At 46.4% G+C, this 20,318-nt stretch overlaps 1 protein-coding gene across 5 annotated transcripts in view; it reads right to left on the minus strand.

Annotated features, from left to right (window-relative positions):
- Positions 1–20,318, minus strand: part of HK2 (hexokinase 2) — an 83,549-nt gene that overhangs the window by 12,222 nt on the left and 51,009 nt on the right. For 2 of the 5 annotated variants that reach the window (XM_053401476.1, XM_053401475.1), the window contains exons 2-8: positions 14,527–14,689; positions 8,377–8,525; positions 7,516–7,635; positions 6,618–6,695; positions 4,104–4,199; positions 2,060–2,159; positions 797–980 (exon numbers count right to left, since the gene is read on the minus strand). In XM_053401476.1, coding sequence (XP_053257451.1) covers positions 797–980; positions 2,060–2,159; positions 4,104–4,199; positions 6,618–6,695; positions 7,516–7,635; positions 8,377–8,525; positions 14,527–14,689 — 890 coding nt within the window. The remainder of the gene's footprint in view (positions 1–796; positions 981–2,059; positions 2,160–4,103; positions 4,200–6,617; positions 6,696–7,515; positions 7,636–8,376; positions 8,526–14,526; positions 14,690–20,318) is intronic. The other 3 variants (XM_053401478.1, XM_053401477.1, XM_053401479.1) reach the window with 2 other exon arrangements.

The raw sequence follows: 20,318 nt of genomic DNA on the forward strand, positions 1-20,318 counted from the left end.
TTGTGAAAATGACAGCCCCTCCATACATCCTGTGCCTCTCCCCCCGCAAGGAAAATGGAGCACTTGGGCAGGGGAAGCACTCAACAACCATGTAACCCCTGCAGAGCTTTCACTGCACTTCCCAGGTTCTTGTTTGGTACCAGCTAAATATGCTGCTTTAAGCCAGCAAGCTTATTCCCAAAATCAAATTGGGACTAGTTTACTTGCGGGATTGCCTTACTTCAGACGCGCCCTCTCAACTGCTTTGATTTGTGGAACTGGCACTGTTACAGCTACCACATAAGACTCATTCCACACCTGAAAGCAAGCAATCTTTTCATGTGGCAGCACTACACTTCAGAACTCCCTGCCTATTGATAGCAGGCAGGTGCCTTCACTGTACTCTTTTCAGTGCATGTTGAAAACCTTTGTATTTAGGCAAGCCTTCCTAGAGCTAAATACACATCAAAATGGAGTGTACATTTCCAGGGTAAATGCGAGATACATTACTTCTGATAAATGAGCCACCATGAAAATTTGTGTCCCTGCTTTTTAGACTTGTCTACCCACGTTCTATCTGAAACCCAAGGGCCATTTTGGTTGCCAGATGTGGATTATTTTCCAGCTCTCCTGCCCCACTGCAGTTGCCAGAAACCACAGGAGGGGAGAGGGCTTTTGTGCTCAAAGCCTGCTTGCTGGTTTCCTACAATAGGCATTTGTGAGAAGAGGACGCTGGGCAAAAGGGGCCCTTTCCGCCTGACCCAGCAGGTCCTTCCGATGCTACCCAGGGTTATTATTTTTGAGGCACAGGACTTACAGCTGCTTTCCCGGGTTCAGGGAGCCCATGTCAATTTCCCGGTCAAACTCGGTCCTGATGTCATTCAGGGCCCCATCGTCGCCAAAAGCTCCCCACTCCATGTTGATGCACATGCGCCCCTCGTCGCCCTCCACAAGGTCAATGTGCTGCATATCCTCCATGTAGCAAGCATTGCTACCTGTACCTAAAGGGAGGGAGAGAGAGGGAGAGATTAGGAGAGTCCATGAAAGTGAAAAACCTGCATCTGGAGCCTCCCACCCATTTCCTACTTTCAAGGGCAGCCAGTACAGTGCTCTCCAGATGCCACTGAGGGACAGCCCCCATCATCCCTGGCTGTTGGCCAGGTTGGCTGCTGGAAGCTGGACGGTGTCCTGTTCCCCTGCCCCTGATTTATTTCCTGGCCTTTCTGGCCCGGAACACTCATGGGGTTCTGCGACTGCAAGCAAAGTACCAGAAGAGACTAAATAAAAGCCGCCACTACTTTCTAAGACATATTTTTGGCAGGTCAAAAGACAGGGTGTGAGATGGAGGGATCAAACTATCTGGACTGCTGCAATGCGCTCTGTGTGGGGCTTCCCTCGCACTTGATCTGGAAGCTGCCATTAATGCAGAATGCTGCAACGCAATTGCTGACAGAAGTGTGGCCGTGTCAGCATCGAACCCCTGTGCTCAGAGATCAGCACTGGTTGCTAGTTTGCTTCTGGATCAAGTCCAAGGTGTTACAAATTAGTATATAAAGCCCTTAACAGCTTGGGACCACTTGACCTATGAGATCACCTTACCTCACATGTGCCCCCTTGACTGCTTTGATCGTTGGAACTAGCAATGCAATAGGTGCCACAAAATGCCCATTCTGCATTTGTAAGAACTCAATCTTTTAGTCTGACAGTAGTTACACTTTGGAACTCCCTGCCTATTGATAATAGATAGGCACCTTCACTGTACTCTTTTCAGTGCATCCTAAAAACATTTTTGTTCAGACAAGCCTATTCAGATGTTTAGAATTTGCATTTTAACCTGTTTTCAGTCTATTGTTATTTTCGGACAGTCTTAAATTACTGTTGTTAATTCTTCTGAATGTTAATTTTATTGTTTTATCTTAATTGTAAACCGCTTTGAGGTTTTTTTGTTTTACAGACAAGTAGTGTACAAATATTACAAAATAACATAAGAAGCAGGCTGGCCTCAGGTACGCAGGAAATTCAGGTGCTTTCCAAAGGTGGGGGAAATGTCACTGCCCTCCTCTCCCCGCAGACTTCTTACCAACAATCAACCCGATTTCACAGTTGTGATCATCGTAGCCGCAGGTCATCATTGTCCCAACGGTGTCATTCACCACAGCCACAACATCAATCTCAAAGTCCTACAGAGCAGGAAGTTGGAAAAGGCCACTGTTGATTCAAATTCTGAACAATGGTTTGTCAAGAAATGTCCAAAATACTCAAATATCCTATTCCAGCTTCTGTGTGTGTGTGGGGGGGTGATCAACCGAAATATTTCAGTTCTCAAGAACTCCTGACCTGGAGGCTGGTGGCTGCCAGAACCTCAGCTGCCCCAAAATGGAAAAGCTTACAGGATGTGCAGCTTTTGCTTTGGTATAAAAATATGTGGAGTTTGGCATTAGCTAAAAAAAAATTAACTCATAAATTAACTCAAAGACTCAGAGGATCCCAAAGAATTATATGCTCTTTGGTGGGATTTTAACTTATCTACCACAGATACAGGCACATAGAACCCCCTCTCCACAGTGCAATGTGTGGTTTGGTTTTCCTAAGTGTCCCAGGTTTTCTTCTTTCTTCTTTAAATCTCTTCTGCATATACTGTGCTGCTTTTCACTTCATTCACACCCACGCAAACATAAACACCCACCCACATTTCCCCCTCCAGGATGAGGCCCCAGAAACTGGGTGGGGAAAGAGCTGGTTGTCTGGATGGGTCAGTCCCAGGCTCTGCTCACCCCACACCACAGCCCCCAACCCCCAAGGCACTTTGCACAAGGGAGTCCGAGGCACCATGAACATCTAGCGATGTCCTGACTCCAAAAAAGTAAGAAGAAAATGTGGCATCTGGAAGGGAATGGGGGCCGGGGGCCCTGACACACAGGCCTCCACCCCACCCCACGCAAGGGGAAATTGGAACTCCACCAAGCTGACAAGCTCAGGAGGAGGCAAGAAGAGCTTTGCAGCTGGATCAGGCCAAAGGCCCCTTAGTCCCTTGAGAAGCCCATAAGCAGGACTGGAGGGCAGAGGCAGTCACCCACTTGTGCCCCCCAGAAACTGGCATTCAGTGGCAGCTGCCTGATACAAGAGGCGTATGGAGTAGCCGCCATGTTGGTGTCTGTTATGGCATGGTCCAGTTCACTGTCTGTGTCCACCTGGAATCTCCAGGTGGTGCAGCAACAGACTCTTGTGTGAAATCCTGCAGAGCCAGTGAGGAGAACACCGACCTTGAGGGACCAATGCTCAGACTCGGGAGAAGGCAGCTTCCTGTGGAAATGGCCCATCTAGCTGAGCGAGTGTCAACACTGACCCGCAGTGCCTCTCCAGGTTGCAGTCAAGCCCTCCCTGGAGATGCCAGAGAGGACCAAGGAGTGGGCATGGCCAAAGAACTGGGCCTATTGCTCCTGCTCATCCAGCGACCATCTCATGGCCATCGATTCCACAGGCAGCCATGCATGCACCCTGCCACCTCCAACACACTGGGGGAAATGAAAGGAATTCCGCTGCCTGACTCTAGAGCGGGCAGAGTGAGGTGGTCATAGTGCTGAACTAAGACCCAGGAGATCAGGGTTCAAATCCCCACTTAACCCTGAAGCTCACTGGGTGACCCTGGGCCAGTCACAGGGTTGTCGTGTGGATTAAATGAGGAGGGGCAGGACAATGTACGCCACCTTTTAGCTCTCTGGAGGAAAATGTGGGATATACCGTATATACTCGAGTATAAGCCGACTTTTTTAGCACATTTTTTAATGCTGAAAAAGCCCCCCTCAGCTTATACTCAAGTGAGGGTCCCTTTTGGGCTGCTCCTTCCTCCTCCACCGCCTTTGCTGCCACCAGCATGCGCGCACGCACACACACACGCACTCCGGCCCACCAGGAGATTTGTGGTGTGGTGAACCGGCTTATACTCAAGTCAGTAAGTTTTCCCAGTTTTTTGTGGTAAAATTAGGTGCCTCGGCTTATATTTGAGTTGGCTTACACTCGAGTATATACGGTAAATGTAACAACAACAACAACAACAACAACAACAACAACAACAACAACAACACACAAAAACTATCTTAGAGACAGCAACAAGCTTAGATTACCCCTCGTCTTCTTATGGCTTCCCGTAAGAGGCCCACAACGTCCCGGCCTTCCACACCACTGGATTTGAATCCCTTGGTCCACGTCACGAGGACGCTCTGTTTGAGAAAAAGAGGAAAGGAAATAAGGAACTGCCTCCACGGTCCTGGAGGTTCTGCTGAACATGATTAGAAGGGACCGGCTGGTTAAAGGTATACAGGTCGGAGACAAACAGTACAAATTGAGAGCATTTGCAGATGATTTAGTACTGACGTTACAGGAGCCAGAATCTAGTACTAAAAGGGTTTTAGAACTAATTCAAGAATTTGGTCAAGTGGCAGGATTTAAACTGAACAAGTCAAAAACTAAGGTTTTAGAGAAAAATTTAACACCGATTGAAAGAGAGAGGTTTCAGAACGAGACAGGTCTGACTGTGGTTAAGAAAGTGAAATACTTGGGGATTAACATGACAGCAAAAAATGGGAACTTATTTAAAGATAATTATGAAAAATGTTGGACGGAAGTGAAAAAAGATTTAGAAATTTGGTCAAACTTGAAGCTTTCCTTGTTGGGTCGAATTGCAGCTATAAAGATGAATGTTTTGCCTAGAATGCTGTTTTTGTTTCAAACACTGCAGATTGTGGACAAGATGGATTGTTTCAAGAAGTGGCAGAAAGATATTTCTAGATTTGTCTGGCAGGGCAAGAAGCCCAGAATAAAATTTAAGATATTAACTGATGCAAAGGAAAGGGGTGGATTTGCCCTGCCAGACTTTAAACTTTACTATGAATCAGCAGCATTTTGCTGGTTGAAAGACTGGATGCTTCTTGAGAACACAGACATTTTGGATTTAGAAGGTTTCAATAATGTTTTTGGGTGGCATGCATATTTGTGGTACGACAAGGTTAAAGCACATAAAGCATTTAAGAACCATATTGTTAGGAAAGCTTTGTTCAATGTTTGGATAAGATATAAGGATTTATTGGAAAATAAAGCCCCAAGGTGGTTGTCACCAATGGAAGCAAAGGCCCAGAAGAAGCTCAATATGGAGGCCAAATGGCCGAAATATTGGGAAATTTTGGAACAAGAGGGAGATAGACTAAAACTGCAGAGCTTTGAGAAACTATTTTCCTAACAAGTGCGAGATTGGCTTCATTATTATCAGATAATGGAGGCATATAATTTGGACAAGAAAATTGGCTTCCAGGTGGAAAAATCAAAATTAGAAACAGAACTGTTAGAACCCAAAACTAAGATTTTGTCAAAGATGTATAACTTGCTGTTGAAATGGAATACTCAGGAGGAAACGGTGAAATCTGCTATGATTAAATGGGCACAAGATGTTGGACATAACATTATGTTTGCTGACTGGGAACAGTTGTGGACTACAGGTATGAAATTCACGGCATGCAATGCCTTAAGAGAGAATATTATGAAAATGATATACAGGTGGTACATGACCCCAGTCAAGCTTGCAAAAATATATCATTCGCCCGATAATAAATGTTGGAAATGCAAAGAAACTGAAGGTACATTCTTTCACCTTTGGTGGACGTGCCCAAGAATTAAGGCTTTCTGGGAAATGATCTATAATGAAATGAAAAAGGTATTTAAATATACCTTTCTGAAGAAACCAGAGGCCTTTCTTCTGGGCATTGTCGGCCAACAGGTGCCAAAGAAGGACAGAACTTTTTTTATGTATGCCACAACAGCAGCAAGAATACTTATTGCAAAGTATTGGAAGACACAAGATCTACCCACTTTGGAAGAATGGCAGATGAAGGTGATGGACTATATGGGATTGGCAGAAATGACTGGCAGAATCCGAGACCAGGGAGAAGAGTCAGTGGAAGAAGATTGGAAGAAATTTAAAGACTATCTACAGAAATATTGTAAAATTAATGAATGTTAGAATGATGTTGGATTGAAATTAAGGGGTTTCCAGCTGTAATGCTTTAAGAGAATATGAAAAAAAAAGGATTATAAATAGGTAATAATATAATGGTAAGGATTTGCTGAACCAACAATTTGTGGTGGAATACAAAAAAGGGAGGTATGAGGAGGTCCGGGAAACAAGTTAAAGGAAAATAAGCAACTGAAAATTTACGTGTTTTTAATTTTCTTTATTCTGTATTTTTGTTATGTATCTGTTTTTTCTTCTTTTTCACTTTATTGTAATACTTTAAAAAATCTTAATAAATATCCTACAGAAATAAGGAACTGCCTGCCAGCCAGGGGAGACAAACAGAGGTTCAGTTTCCAAAGCAGAGAGAACTTTCCCACACCATAGTTGTAACACAGGTACCTCACAACTTAATGCACCTTTAACTTGTGCCATTTCAGCTTTACACAGTTGAAGGCTGGCCGGTTGAAATAGCTCAGGTTAAATGCAGGGAAGGCAGAGAGCTTAGAAGCACTTTTTGCTGGGGGTTTTCCCATAAAGAAGGAGGCAGTTCCAAGGGAGTGATTTGAGTATACACGTTTCTGTGTACATGTGCCTTCCCTGGAACATAATCCCCAAGCAAGATGTGACTTACCTCGGCCACCCAACTCCTGGGACTGTAATTTGTTTCAACTTTTGAATACTGAATTTCAAACCTGCCCTGGGACCAGCCCTGGGAAGAGTGGGTAAAGATCACAATAAAAACCTGTGAGATCACCTTGCTCGCATATGCCCACTCAGCCACTTCGACTGGCAGAGCTGGGAGTGCTCTAGGTGCCACCTAATACCTGTTCTGCATTTGTAGAAACTCAAACCTTCAGTGTGGCAGCACCTGTCCTCTGGAACTCCCTGCCTCTTGACATCAAGCAGGCGCCTTCAGTGCACTCTTTACAGCACTTGAGAAAAACATTTTTGCTTAGGCAAGCTTAATGTAGGTTTTAATCTGTTTTTAGTTTATTACCATTTTTATCTTTTAAATGTGTTAAAAAGTTGTTTTTACTGATAGCTGTATTGTTTTATTTTCTTTGTAAATTGATTTGAGGGTTGGATGGGTTTTTTTACAATCAAGAGATGTACTGAATTCTATTAAATAAATAAAATAATCATCGTAACATTTCCATTTGTGCTGCTGCTAATGGGAAGCCACCCCAGTTTCTATCACCAAAAACAGCCATTTCTCCTCTATACAAAAGTCCTGAGCTCCAAAAAGTGCCTGACACACCCTCCTCATGGGTTAACTATTCTTAATATCATGAATGTTTGAAAGTATTCCATGTACATCATCTTAGTAAGTTCTTACAATGGCCCTACGGGGCAGACCAGAATTATTACCCGCATATGTTGCAAATCAGGTGCCAAGAAATTAGCTTCTCCAAAGCCTCCTAAGTGAATTCATGGAGGAGGCAAAGTTTAAAGCAGGAAATCTTCCAGAATTCCTGGAGCCTTTACCATCTCTCTCACGAATCCCAGGAGAACTTGAGTTGCAAGCTTACCTCATCCAGTTTGGTCTGGGAGCAAGGGAAGGAGAAAGTGAAGCCCAGAGGGAGTTTCTGGTCCTTGATTTCCAGTTGGTCCATGAAGTTAGCTAAACATTCAGCAATGTGGTCAAAGAGCTGCGGGGCGGAGAAGGAGACACACACTTAGGAAGGCCGGCTGTGGTCAGACAACGGTGGCATCAGGACCCACCTTATTTATTTCTATACTATATACACAGTATATACATCCATTGAAACCAGAACTTAGCAGCTGGAGTCTAACGATGAAACATTCATTCTAAACTGCAGAATTCTGGACCCTTTTTTGGAGCAGAAAATTTGCAAACACTATTTTTGTTTTGTTTTTTGTCCTGCCACTTAACCTGAATGACTTGGAAATTGTTTGTCAAAGGATTCAAAAATGAATCTGGATCCTATCAGCTTCCCCAAAAACATTTCATCACAAGGAAACAGTGTGATTTAAGAACTCCCTCTGTTTCTAAACAGCTTCCCTAAGAGTTGAGAATTTGCACAAATGACCAAGAAGCCATCACAAATCGCGTGAAATTAAGAGAAGGCAAGCAAAGTGTCTGAGCAGCTGACTGGAGCAGGTGACAGTTCTGTACCCTCAAATGACAAGCTTGTTTCCAAGCTCAAGTCAAGGTGCTGCTTTTCCCTTTTAAAGCCAAATTGTCCTGGGCCCAGGAGATCTAAACAGCCACTTAAGACTGTTTGCTGAGGTCCTATCTCTGCAGTCCTTCGTCACTGCTTCCCCATCATTGGAAGTATGACAGTCCCAGATTTAGCTTCCTTTTTCAACAGGAAAGAGCAATGATGCTAAAAGGCTCCTGATGGCCAAGAGAAGGCAGCTCAACTCACCTGCACTCCGCTGCCCCGCATAAGGTCCTCAGGGATAGCATAGATCTGGTTCTCCATCTCTACTTTCTTGCTGCCATTATCAGCCACCTTGACTCTCAGGACTCGGAAGTTTGTGCCACCGAGGTCCAAGGCCAAGAAGTTACCTTCCTCTGCAGGGGAAAAGAAAAGATGGGGATTGTTTCGCTCACTGACGTAAGAAGCCCTGGATGGTGAACTAGATTTGGCTGGGCATCTGCTGGAAGACATTTATTGAGAAGCTACCAGCCATGGTCACCAGCCATGATGCCTGGGCTGTGCCTCCACAGTCAGAGGCTGCAGAGCTTCTGAATACCAGTTGCTGTAAACCAAAGAGAGGAGAGGGCTCTTGTGTTTGAATCTTGCTTGTGGGTTTCTCATAGGCATCTGATTGGCGACTGTGAGAACAGGGTGGTGAACTAGGTGTGCCACTGGTCTGATCCAGCAGGGTCATTTTGGCTTCTCAAAAGCCTCTCTCAGCATCCAATTCTCCTTGCAGAAAAGGGAAGTTGGCAAGGCCAGGAACTCTGTGATTCTGCAGTTCCAGGTCTTGCGGAGAGGGCTCTAGCCATATGGTGTTCATGCAGACAATCAACCAATCAGACATCAGTTAGAGGCTGCCATGACCCCATTCCTCACTGACATCAATCCACTGTACATGGGGGGCTGGCATCCATGAGAAATGGGACTGTCAAGGGCTCTTTACCTGTTATTGCTGCCATGTGGGGGGTTGGACTAGACTCCCCTTCCAGCCCTACAATTCTATGATTCTATGACATGTACAGACTGCATCCTGCTAAAGCTTAGAAACCCATCTGATGTACGTAACATCTCTTTCAGTGTTTTCTGCAATCCTCGATTTAAGAAACCCTACAAAGCACCTCGCTCCTAGGAATCAATGTGGGGGCCCAGAAACCGCTACACCAGAGAGTCACTCTGCATTTCGACAACAGCATGCAAGTGATGGAAGGAAGCCAGTAGAGAAGAGGGCAAGCAGGAGATACGAAATTAATACTCTCTGAACAGGGGCCTCGGCAACCCACCCCAGATCAGGGAGGGGAAAGGAAGAACCCTGTTGACCCCAAGCCTGGGCCGAATCCATGCAGAGTTCTCCCACTGCCTGCCTGCTTCAGAGTTGCAGGCCAGCTGGCAAGGAGAGCATCAAAACAGCCCTTCTCATGGCAAGGGATTCCTGCCGTAGATACATGGGGATCACCCTCACCGTGTTGGCAGGATCTCCTATGACAATGTCCAAGCACCCAGGCCTGGGTGTAAGGCCCCGGTGTGGCCCTGGTCTCTGAGAGCAGAACTCAAGACTGCAAAGGAGAAACAGGAGCTGGTGCCAGGGAGAACTAGTGAGCCAAATATGGGGTGGGAGAATTGCTTAACCCTTCCCCAAACAGTTGCCCCCAGCAAATCATCCCCATTTGCCATTTTAGCTCTCTCTCTCACACTCACACACAGCCAGATTCTTAAACTGAAAGTGGAGCCCGCTGGGTTGGGGCGGCAGATGACATCAAGGGACTTTTTGCCAAGGAGGCCTGGCAGGCATGGGAGGGGTTAAGCCCCCCCCTCCCGCTGCATGTCTGTCATCTTCTTGGAAAGTGCAGAATTAGGGCTGCGTTCGTGCAGAGATCAGCTCTGCTTTCCCCATGGGAGATATCATGGGCCTGCTTTTTCCTGCAGCAGCACCATAAAGTGAGCTAAACCATAGCCTTGCCTGTGGGCTTGTAGGGGATCTTGTAGGGATTTTGAGAGCAGGGTGCTGGACCAGATGGGCCACTGGCCCATTCTTAACCCCAGGCAGCAAATATGCCCCCAGTTGGAGGCAGTGTAGTGCTGGAGTAGGAGAGACCAGGGTTCAAATCCCCACTCAGACATGAAGCTCACTGGGTGATATTGGGCTGGTCACTCACTCTCAGCCTAACCTACCTGACAGGATTCTTGTGAGGATAAAATGAGGAGGAGAACTATATATACACCACCTTGGACTCCTGGGAGGAAATGTGGGATAGAAATGTAATAAATAAATAAATAAATAAATAAATAAATATCCATACACATCAACAAACATGTAGTGTCCCAGTCAAGGGAAACAATAGTCCCGCTCTATTCTGCCTTGGTCAGACCACATCTGGTTTTAGGGAGGATATTGACAGGCTGGAAGGTGTGCAGAGAAGGGCAACTAAGATGATCAAGGGTCTGGAAACCAAGCCTTGTGAGGAATGGCTGAGGGAGTTGGGAATGTGCAGCCTGCAGACGAGAAGACTGAGAACTGATGCGGTAGTTATCTTCAAATATCTGAAGGACTGTCACATGGAAGACGGAGCCAGCTTGTTTATCTCCTGCTCTAGAGCAGGCATAGGCAATCTCCGGCCCTCCAGATATTTTGGAACTACATTTCCCATCATCCCTAGCTAACAGGACCAGTGGTCAGGGGTGATGGGAATTGTAGTCTCAAAACATCTGGAGGGCCGGAGTGTGCCTATGCCTGCTCTAGAGGATAGGACTCAAATCAATGGATTCAAGTTACAAGAAAGTATCAGGAAGAACTTTCTGACAGTAAGAGCTGTTCAACAGTGGAACTGTCTCCCTTGGGAGGTTGTGTAATCTCCTTCATGGGAGGTTTTTAAGCAGAGGTTGGATGGCCTTTAGTTGAGATTCCTGCAATGCAGGGGGCTGGACTAGATGACCCCTGGGTTCCCTTCTAATTCTACAATTCTATGATATGGCTGAAAATGCCCTCAAATGAGAGCAGAGAGAGAGCCACATATTCCCCTAACCCCTATTTACAAAAACTTCCCAGTTTGGTTTCCTGAGGGGAATTCTCCCTTGTTGCTTTACAAGCCTAGATAAGCACCAGAAACTCCTTGCAAAAGTAGCCCATTCCTTGGTCCTTGTCTGTCTAAAACAACCATTCCTCATGTATGGGACTGTTCCCCTGCCAACTCAAGGCCCAACTCAACTCCATGAAACTATTTTCTGACTCCGACATGAAGCAATTAAGTGGGACGAGGGCAGAGAGACCAGCAAAGGGGACTGGAAAGGAACAAGATTATTTGAAAGATTATCTTTTTGGGACAGGAGGCTTCAGAGGCCCACAGCTGGCCCCTCTCTTTAGAAAGCAGCTGAGGGATACGTGTCAGCTGACAAGTCAGAGTTACATGTAGAGAAGGCACTTGGTGCATGCGCAAAGAGACTCTCCCTTTTTATGGTCACCTCCCATTGCGTTGCAGGGGGTTGAACTAGATGACCCTTTTGGTCCCTTCTGACTCGTCAGTTCAACAATTCTATGATCTTTCAAAGCTGAGCTTTGGTGATCCACACAGGTTGTAGAGCTCAGACCTGGTTCAGTGAGCCCATTTCTGGGTGGTGGTCATCGGCCTGTTCCACCATCCCACATCCCACCCCATTTACAAAGGCTTCCCAGCTTGGTTTCCCGAGGGGAAATTCTCCCTTCTTGCTTTGCAAGCCTAGATAACCATCTGGAGCTCCTTGCAGAAGCAGCACATTCCTTGGCCCTCGTCCTCCTCCAGATGACCCTTCCCCATTTCTGGGCCTGGCTCTCTGCCAACTCAAAAGGAGGTTCCAGTGTTGCAACAGTTCATGTGGGCAACCTGCTCCTCCAGCCAGACAGGGAGCTGCCTCTCCTCAGGGTTCTCATCCAGGCAATTCTTAGAAGCCAGCTGGCCCCAAACCCAGGCTCCCCAGGCCTTGCTTTTGAGGCGGGAGGGTGGCAGCAGCAACAACATGTGGAGGGGTCAAATGCAGGGGACGTTTCTGGCCAGCTGCCAGCCCCTTTCCGAGAACACAAGAGCCCAGTGCCAAGTCAAGATCCTGGTGCCAAGTCGGCAAGACGAGACTATCCCAGCCTGCTCTTCAGCCCCAAGCCTTGCAATTCTCCCGATTTCCTCGGGATGCTCAGCTCACCTTCTCACACTTGTAAAATGCCCCTGCCCCACATCTATTCTAACTCCAGCAGACCTAAAGGAAAACTACTTTGCAGCCCTTCATCAATGGTATTCAATGCCTTATAAACTGAACTTAATATCTGAATTAGGGTGGGAGATGTGAATTGAATAGTGCAGATTACATACACATCTCTTGGAATTGCTCTCAAATAGAAATATTATGGAAATCGGCTCAGGCCAATATTTCCAGCACCTTAGGAACCCATATACCCTTGGCACCTGAAATATTTCTGCTTGGTTATTGAAAAGATGTTATTCTGGGAAATGGTCATGAAACAGTGTCTAACCTTATGACTGCTGCTAATATTATAATAGCTAAAATTGGGGGGGGCACATATCTACTACTACAGTTCCTATCTTGGATTACAGACGCTTTGGGTTGCGTGATTTCGGATTGTGCACAGCACTGAACCCGGAAGTACTGTAATGGGTTACTTCCGGGTTTTGGCGCTTGTGCACGCACAGAAGCACTAAATCAAGCTTTGTGCATGTGCAGAAGTGCTGAATCGCAGCCCACAGATGCGGTGCTGTGGGTTGCAAACGTGCTTCCTGCACGGATCAAGTTTGCAACCCAAGCATCCGCTGTATATCTGGTCCACAGTAACAATGATTAAGCTAACTTACTACAAAAGAATACATATAAGCCAGACAAGCCAGAGGTCCCTTCCAACTCAACAATTCTTTGATTCTAACAAGTTCAGTGATAGCGCCCTGCCTCATGCCACCTTCAAGCTGCTTTAACAGTATTTATTTCTGCTCTCTGTCCTTGTGAGACGGGCAAAGGTCCCTAATGGTCTCTTCACCGGACCTAAGTGCATGTGCAAACCTTTGAGGTATTGAGTGAAAAATCTCTCCCACCCCAGCCATGAAAACAAGGAGTGACCAGCTGTGATTCCTGCATTGCAGGGGGTTCGATTACATGACCTTGGGCGTCCCTTCCGACTCTGCAATCCCATGACTTGGGAAGCACAGCAACACTGCCGGGGCTGATGGGAATGGAAGCCCAAAGCATTGGGAAGACACCAGGTTGAGGAAACAGCAGAAAGCCAAGAAAGGATGTTTACAGGAAACGTCCCACTAAAGAGCTGGCAGAGAAGCTGGAGGCTTCCAGCCCATGACTTCCTGAACTTCAGGGGGTCAGTTTGGCTGCTAACCATCAAACAACCCAGACTTCCCTGACTGAAGCCAGTTTTGGTGCTGACTGAAAGGCTTTCTGTTCCCCTGTTGCCCGAGAGTAATTCAGACCTAGCATCCCAGAGGTGCAGTCCATGAGAGACCATGGGTGGGAGGCTGGGGGCTTTTCTGCAGGGCTGAAGGGGGCACAGAGTAGCAGGACATCTGCTCAGACTGCGCAGGCTCACTGCCCTCTCGCCTCTAGGTGAAGAGGCTCTGCACATTTCCCCATCGTTTCAAAAACTTGCAAAACCTGTCAGACCAGAGGCAACAGTGAGCAAATCCAGTGTGTCTGTGTATAATACATGTGTGCATGTGTACACAAACACAACACACACATAGGCAGAAGACATGGTGTGGTGGTTAGAGTGCTAGGCTATGACTTGGGAGACACCGCGGTTTGGGAATTCCACCACTCACCAGCTGACTCTGGGCCAGTCCCCTTCTCTTCCCTAACCTACCTCACAGGATTGTTGGGAGGATAAAATGGGGAGGGGGAAACCATGTCTGCCGCCTTGAACTTGAGGAGAGGTGGGGCATAAAACAAACACATAAATAAAAACCTCCTAAATTACTTTTAGCTCCCTAAAAACTATTTTCTTTCTTGAACTTGAAACTATTAAGTGGACGAGAGCCAAGAGACCAGCAATGGAGACCAGAAAGAAACAGAGTTATTTGGAAACTCACGCCACCCTTTGTGGACAGCAGGCTTCAGAGGCTGAAGGTCAGGCTCGTCTCTTTAGAAAGTGGCCAGTGGTTGCAGAGAAGCATGTCTGCCAACAGTCTCAGTTACATGGAGGAAAAAACACTTGGCACGTGCTCAGAGACACTCTCCTGTTTAATCGTCACCTCCCATTGCATTGCAGGGGGTTGGACTAGATGACCCTGTGGGTCCTTTCCAAGTCCATGGTTCTATGATCTTTCTTTATGTCAATCAAGACGGGTCCCAGAGCTCAGGAATTTAACCCTTTCCTGGGTAGTGGCTGTTTACCTGTTCCATCTGGGGTGGACCTCACAAACGTCGGCAGCATTTTCACGGAGGCTGTAGGGTTGGTATCCGCCCCAAGGCCCTTCTCCATGTCTTTCCGGAACCGATTTGAGATCTCCTGCAGGGTTTCATCTGAAAGCCGCATGTGGTAGAGGTATTTGTCAATCTGGGGGAGGAGAGGGGAAAGCGAAGTCAATTTGACATTTGAAAGAGACATCGCAACAGCGCTAATACTTGAGTCTCTGGTGATCTCAGTCCACCACAGACCCCTCAGAGATGCCGTGAGAGAGCCACAAGGCAAGTCTGACCCTTTTCCCCGAATCCAAGGAAAGCTTGTTGCAACAGCTCTGCTGTTATACATGGACCTGTGTTTCCTATGAGCTCGTCCTTTTATGTGCTACGCTATAAAGACGGAACATTTCAGAGATTGACGAAACCTAGAGCCACCCATCAGCTCTGAAAGAACCCGTTGCTTGGTTGGAATCTGGTTGGGAACCTCTGGGTGTGGCAGGGGCCGTCTTGCCTGAGGAGAAAAGGGCACGATGCATTTTATTACCCACGTCAAAAGATAGTGAAAGCTGGAAAGCTGATCATGGGATCTCTATGCCTCTAGGAAAGTGGCCAATCTTTTACACAACTACATTCTGCCTCCCCTACTGGAGGCAGCATGTCTTTGAAGACCAGCTGCCGACAAGCACAGCAGGGGCAAATGCTGCTGTGGGGCTTGGCTCTGGCTTCCCAGAATCAGCAAGTGGTTGCACACTGCAATGGCAGGGTGCTGCACTAGACAGGCTTGTGTTTTTAAAGTGAGCCCTCAGAATAAAACCATGCCTAGCTGCACCATCTGAAGTCTCAGCATTAGGGGTGAGTGTTGATCCTTTTGTCTCTACAATAAGCAAAAGTATGGAGCCTATTGAGTACTGAGAATTTTTCCTGTTCTAACAACAAAACATTGAAAAACAAACTGTTCTTCTTCCAAAAGGTACTGGGCAATGTGGACAATTGGCCAAATCTTGTCCTGCCCATCAGCTTGGCAGAGGCTGAGTGGGGAACAGAAGCGGGTAAAGGAACAGAAGTATGAGAGGAAGGGCTGTAGCTCAGTGGCAGAACACCTGCTTCGCATGTAGAAGGTCCCAAGTCCAATCTCATCTAGCATGGCCAGTGCTCAAGGATGATGGGAAGTAACAAACAGCATCCGGAGGGCACCAGGTTGCCTACCCTGTCCTACGGCCTGAAACCCCAGAAAGTTAGCAGGGCCATATAGCACTGGGGCAGATGGGAGTTGTAGTTCAAAGTATCTGGAGGGCGCCAGGTTGCAGAAGTCAGGTCCAGATTGCCTTTGTTGCATACAGCTAGGCTCTATTCAGTATAGATTCACGGAAATTAATGACCGCACCACTGCATGTGGTTCACAGAGGAACTGATCCAGCTTGCTTGTCTGATTTCATATCAGGGCTAGTTATTAAACAGCCGTGCAAATATTTACTTAATATTGCACCTTGCATTCTGCCTCACAGATCCGGGTTTCCACAAAAGAGAGCCATTGGGGATCACGAGTCAGGGCAGAAGATGAGGGCAAGAGCATGGAAGCTGGATGGCTACAAGGCAGAGTCCAGAAAGCAGGATTCACAGGGAAGGCAGGTCAAGGAATGCCAGATCTTGCTCAGGCCTCGGCTGCTGAATTCCTCCCTCATGACACGAGGTAGCAATGTTTAGTTTTACAGAAAAGATCCCCAACGCTGAAAGAGCTAAAAGCTAAGCTAGAGGCTGAGGTCATCCGGATCTCAAATTCCATATGCTGCAACTCCACAGAGACACAATATATCTCAATGAAAGGAGAAACTCTGTCCTTGCTGCGGCTTAGCCTGAGCAACTTCCAAGGAGGAAATTATTGAACGCAGAAAACCCCCAGAGCCTGCCAGGTTAAGCAAACACAAGGCAAGGCTTAGAAAAAGCTGCCCTGCGCAGGAGGAAAAGGGAGACATGAATGTCAACTGACACCCAGGGAACGGAAAGTCTCCCTCTCCCAGGGAAGGAATTCCAGCAGGTGCAGCCTGTGCAATGGCTGCCTCTGAGAGAGCCTTCTCGGCCACAAGTGGAAGCAGTGAGAGGGCGTCACACTCGTGTGAGCCGGAAGAGCAGCCCACCAGCACCTGAGGCTTCCATAAGAACATAAGCAGCGTTAGAAACTCAGATATATAATCTAGTTGCCAAAGAGCACCTTAAACCTAGGTTGCCACAAAGGAATCTCAAGGCACCATTTCCCCCCCAGTGAGATTTATTATTGTTATTATTATTATTCATTTCGTTTCTATACCGCTTTATGTTTTAAATAAAGAATCTCGAAGTGGTTTGCAACACATTGAAACACCAACAAAGCAATCCAGAATAAAACAAATTCAAGCTTCAAGGAAAATATTTCAGATCCTTCTCCGAGTGACATTTTGCTTTCCCGATATTTATTTATTTACTTAGTTCATATAGCTGCCCCATAGCAGAAGTACTCCAGGAAGCCAGTGTGGAGTGGTGGTTGGAGTGTTGGACTAGGACCTGGGAGATCAGGGTTCAAATCCCCACTCAGTCATGAAACTCACTGAGTGGCCCTGAGCCAATCACAGCCTCTTAACCTACTTCACTGGGTTGCTGTAGGGATTAAATGAGGGGGTGAAAAAGGAGGGCTATAAATGCAATAAACAAATTCTTCTGCTTAACTACCTAAGAAAGCTGGAGGGGCTAGCCAGATGCTACTGTTATGAGAGGGAGAAAAACTTTCCTCTACTTTCTCTATGCAATACAATGCAAATATTCCAAATGCCTCGTGTTACGCAGGCAAGTGAGCCAGGACAGCTGCTGCCACCGCATCTCAGAGATGACGCAAACGACCGAGGGGCAGGGCAAGACGCGCTTGCAGAACAAACCACATTTCTCTACACATGTAGGAGCAAAAATGACACAGAATAGGAACTTTGGGCGTGGCTTTCACAATCCTCTGCCGGTTTGAGTATGAAGGGGTTGTACACTTGTTGGAAGACAGGCTGCTTCCTGTAAGTCTTGCCTCCTCCCATTTCACATATCTTTCAAGGCAACCAGCCTGTCCCATGCTAGGAGTTATAGAGTATTTCCACAGTGCCAACTCAAGGGGGAAGAAGTGTGTCATCCTCTTCTTGTAAATCTGGCCTTCTGCTGTTCTGTGCAAAATCAAGGAAACATTGCCAAAATTAAAAACACAGGAATCACGTGTGGTGCTTGTGGCTCTGCTCTGCTATGAAACGGCAAAGATGAACAATAGTGTGCTTGTTAACTTTGTGCTGCTGCCTCTCAAATGCATCCCAGGTTTGTGGAGCAACCGCCCAAAGCCCTTATGTAAGAATACCCATTTGGAAATGCCGCAGAAACGCTCATGGGAAAAGTATGGAGAAAGCCGTCAAAACAAGCCATGCGTCACTCGCCCGGTCCTTCGGATGCAGCCACTAACCCACTGTCCTGTAGAAGTCAGTGGGCAGCAATTAGGGAAACCATGTGGAGAAACACATTGCACACCTGCACCCTGAGAACAACTGGATCTCAGAGCCATGTGTCCCAACTCAAGTTCCCCTGATAGCTGAAAGCTGACTGCAGCCCAATCAACATTCGATATTGTGGGCCGGTAAAAGTGGGGCTGGCACAGTTGTAGTCACAGCTAAAACCCCATTTGAGAACTGCTGTTGCTTGGAGAGCCACACAGCTCTTCGGCTTCAGGTTAATTTGAGCTCTCTGGAGCCTCATTTAATAAATAATAATAATAATAATAATAATAATAATAATAATAATAATAATAATCCTCTGCCCCTCTCTGAAAGATAAATTGGCCCCAAACAACCAATATATCCTGGCATATTAATGTTCCACACTATCCTTAAAATGCTAAAGAGGAGGAGCTCTGACAGTTACGGTACTTTCCTGGTGGTTGCCCCACCACGGTCCACACGTTAAGCATAGGTGAGCAAGCTAAGATTTAGGATCAATCCCAAAAAGCACAGAGAGCCTTGGAGCCACGGGCCTTTAGATCACTTCCTACTGCAGCAAGGGCTGAAGAAACTGGGCCTGCTTGTGGCTTCATGAATGAAGCATGACAGTTACCCAAAGCCCTTTCACAGCAGAACATGAGTCACTTTCCTGCCTGTCGGGTTCCTCCCTCCCTGGTTCATCTCCACCCTCAGTTAGCACCACAGCCTGTGTCTGAACTCTTAGCTGGGACAGAGAGTTAGCAACCGATTACTAAGCAGAAGCCTGGGCCCTCCTGCTGCAGCCTCATGGCATTCAGACACACCTTCGGCAGGGAGAGCAGCCACTGCCAATAATGAAAGGGGAAGGGCTCTAGCTCAGCACAGAACATCTGCTCTGCATGCAGGTCCCCGTCATCTCCAGGTCGGCACAGGAGAGAACCCTGCATGAATAGGGCATGCTGAATTTTTCAGCTTCCAAAAATGAGGAGTGCTAAAAAGTTGTAACATGACTTGGGAATTCAAAAGATATTTTGGTTCAATTAATATAATTTAGTTTTGCTTGGTAAGTACAATGTGTGTACAATTGCATAGTAATCATTAAAAATGATTGCCAATTACATGCAGTTGTTGTTGTTGTTTAGCATTACCTAATATTTCCAGAAGGTACAATTAAAATTCTTTGGTTTTCCAAAAATAGTGTGCTTCTTTATCAAAATAAATGTGCTTCTTTATCAAACGTAGAAAGACTTACCAAGTTAAGTACAGTGGTACCTCAGGTTACATACGCTTCAGGTTACATACGCTTCAGGTTACAGACTCCGCTAACCCAGAAATAGTGCTTCAGGTTAAGAACTTTGCTTCAGGATGAGAACAGAAATTGTGCTTCAGCGGCAGGGCAGCAGCAGGAGGCCCCATTAGCTAAAGTGGTGCTTCAGGTTAAGAACAGTTTCAGGTTAAGTACGGACCTCCGGAACGAATTAAGTACTTAACCTGAGGTACCACTGTAGCTGATTTGAACTACCCTGACAAACTAATCAACCTGCTATAGACCCACAAACATCATCCTAGTCAGCATCTTTGTAGGTTTTGGTTGGGTTCTGCCAGGAAGGGTTTAGATTTTGAAAGACTTGGATTCCGATCCTGTCTCAACTTGCTGGCTTGCTTGATTCCCTCAACCAAAATCACTAGCTTTAGAGAGAACAGGCAAAGATTGAGGCACAGCAAGGATCTATTATAGTCCACCTCTATGCACGTTTACTCAGAAGTAAATATCACTGAGTTCAATTGGGCTTGCTCCAAAGCTAAGTCTGCATACGATTGCTGCTTCACTGCACAACCCTATGCACATTTACCCTCAAATTCTCACAAAGTTCAGGGGTTTATTCACTAGTAAGTGAGCTTCTAATTATAGAAACTATTCTGTGGATGGATGACTTCATTCACAGGGCCTTTCTGCAGACTCTGCTCAGTGATGCTAAACTTCTTGGCAATGAAACTCAACTTTCAGAGTGATCTAGGTATGCCAATGCAGGTGCCCTCTTTGGGAATATCCCGGCAATGTAAACACAAATGGATGCCCTGAATTGCTAGAAATTATAAGCCAAAAGAGCAGCTCTCCCACTGTCTTTCCTTTGCATCTCCTCCACCTCAAATTGCATCAGTTTACGGTGCAACTTCTGCAAGAGCATAAATGCCCATGAGTCACATTCATAAGTAAGGGCTGGGGAAGTTCCTTTTCCTAAATGCTGGCAAGTATTAATTAAGAAAAGAGGGAAAACATTACAGAATTCCTTGATTACAGAAAGACCG

This window comes from Podarcis raffonei, chromosome 8, assembly GCF_027172205.1.
Source record: "Podarcis raffonei isolate rPodRaf1 chromosome 8, rPodRaf1.pri, whole genome shotgun sequence".
Taxonomy (NCBI): Eukaryota; Metazoa; Chordata; class Lepidosauria; order Squamata; family Lacertidae; genus Podarcis; species Podarcis raffonei.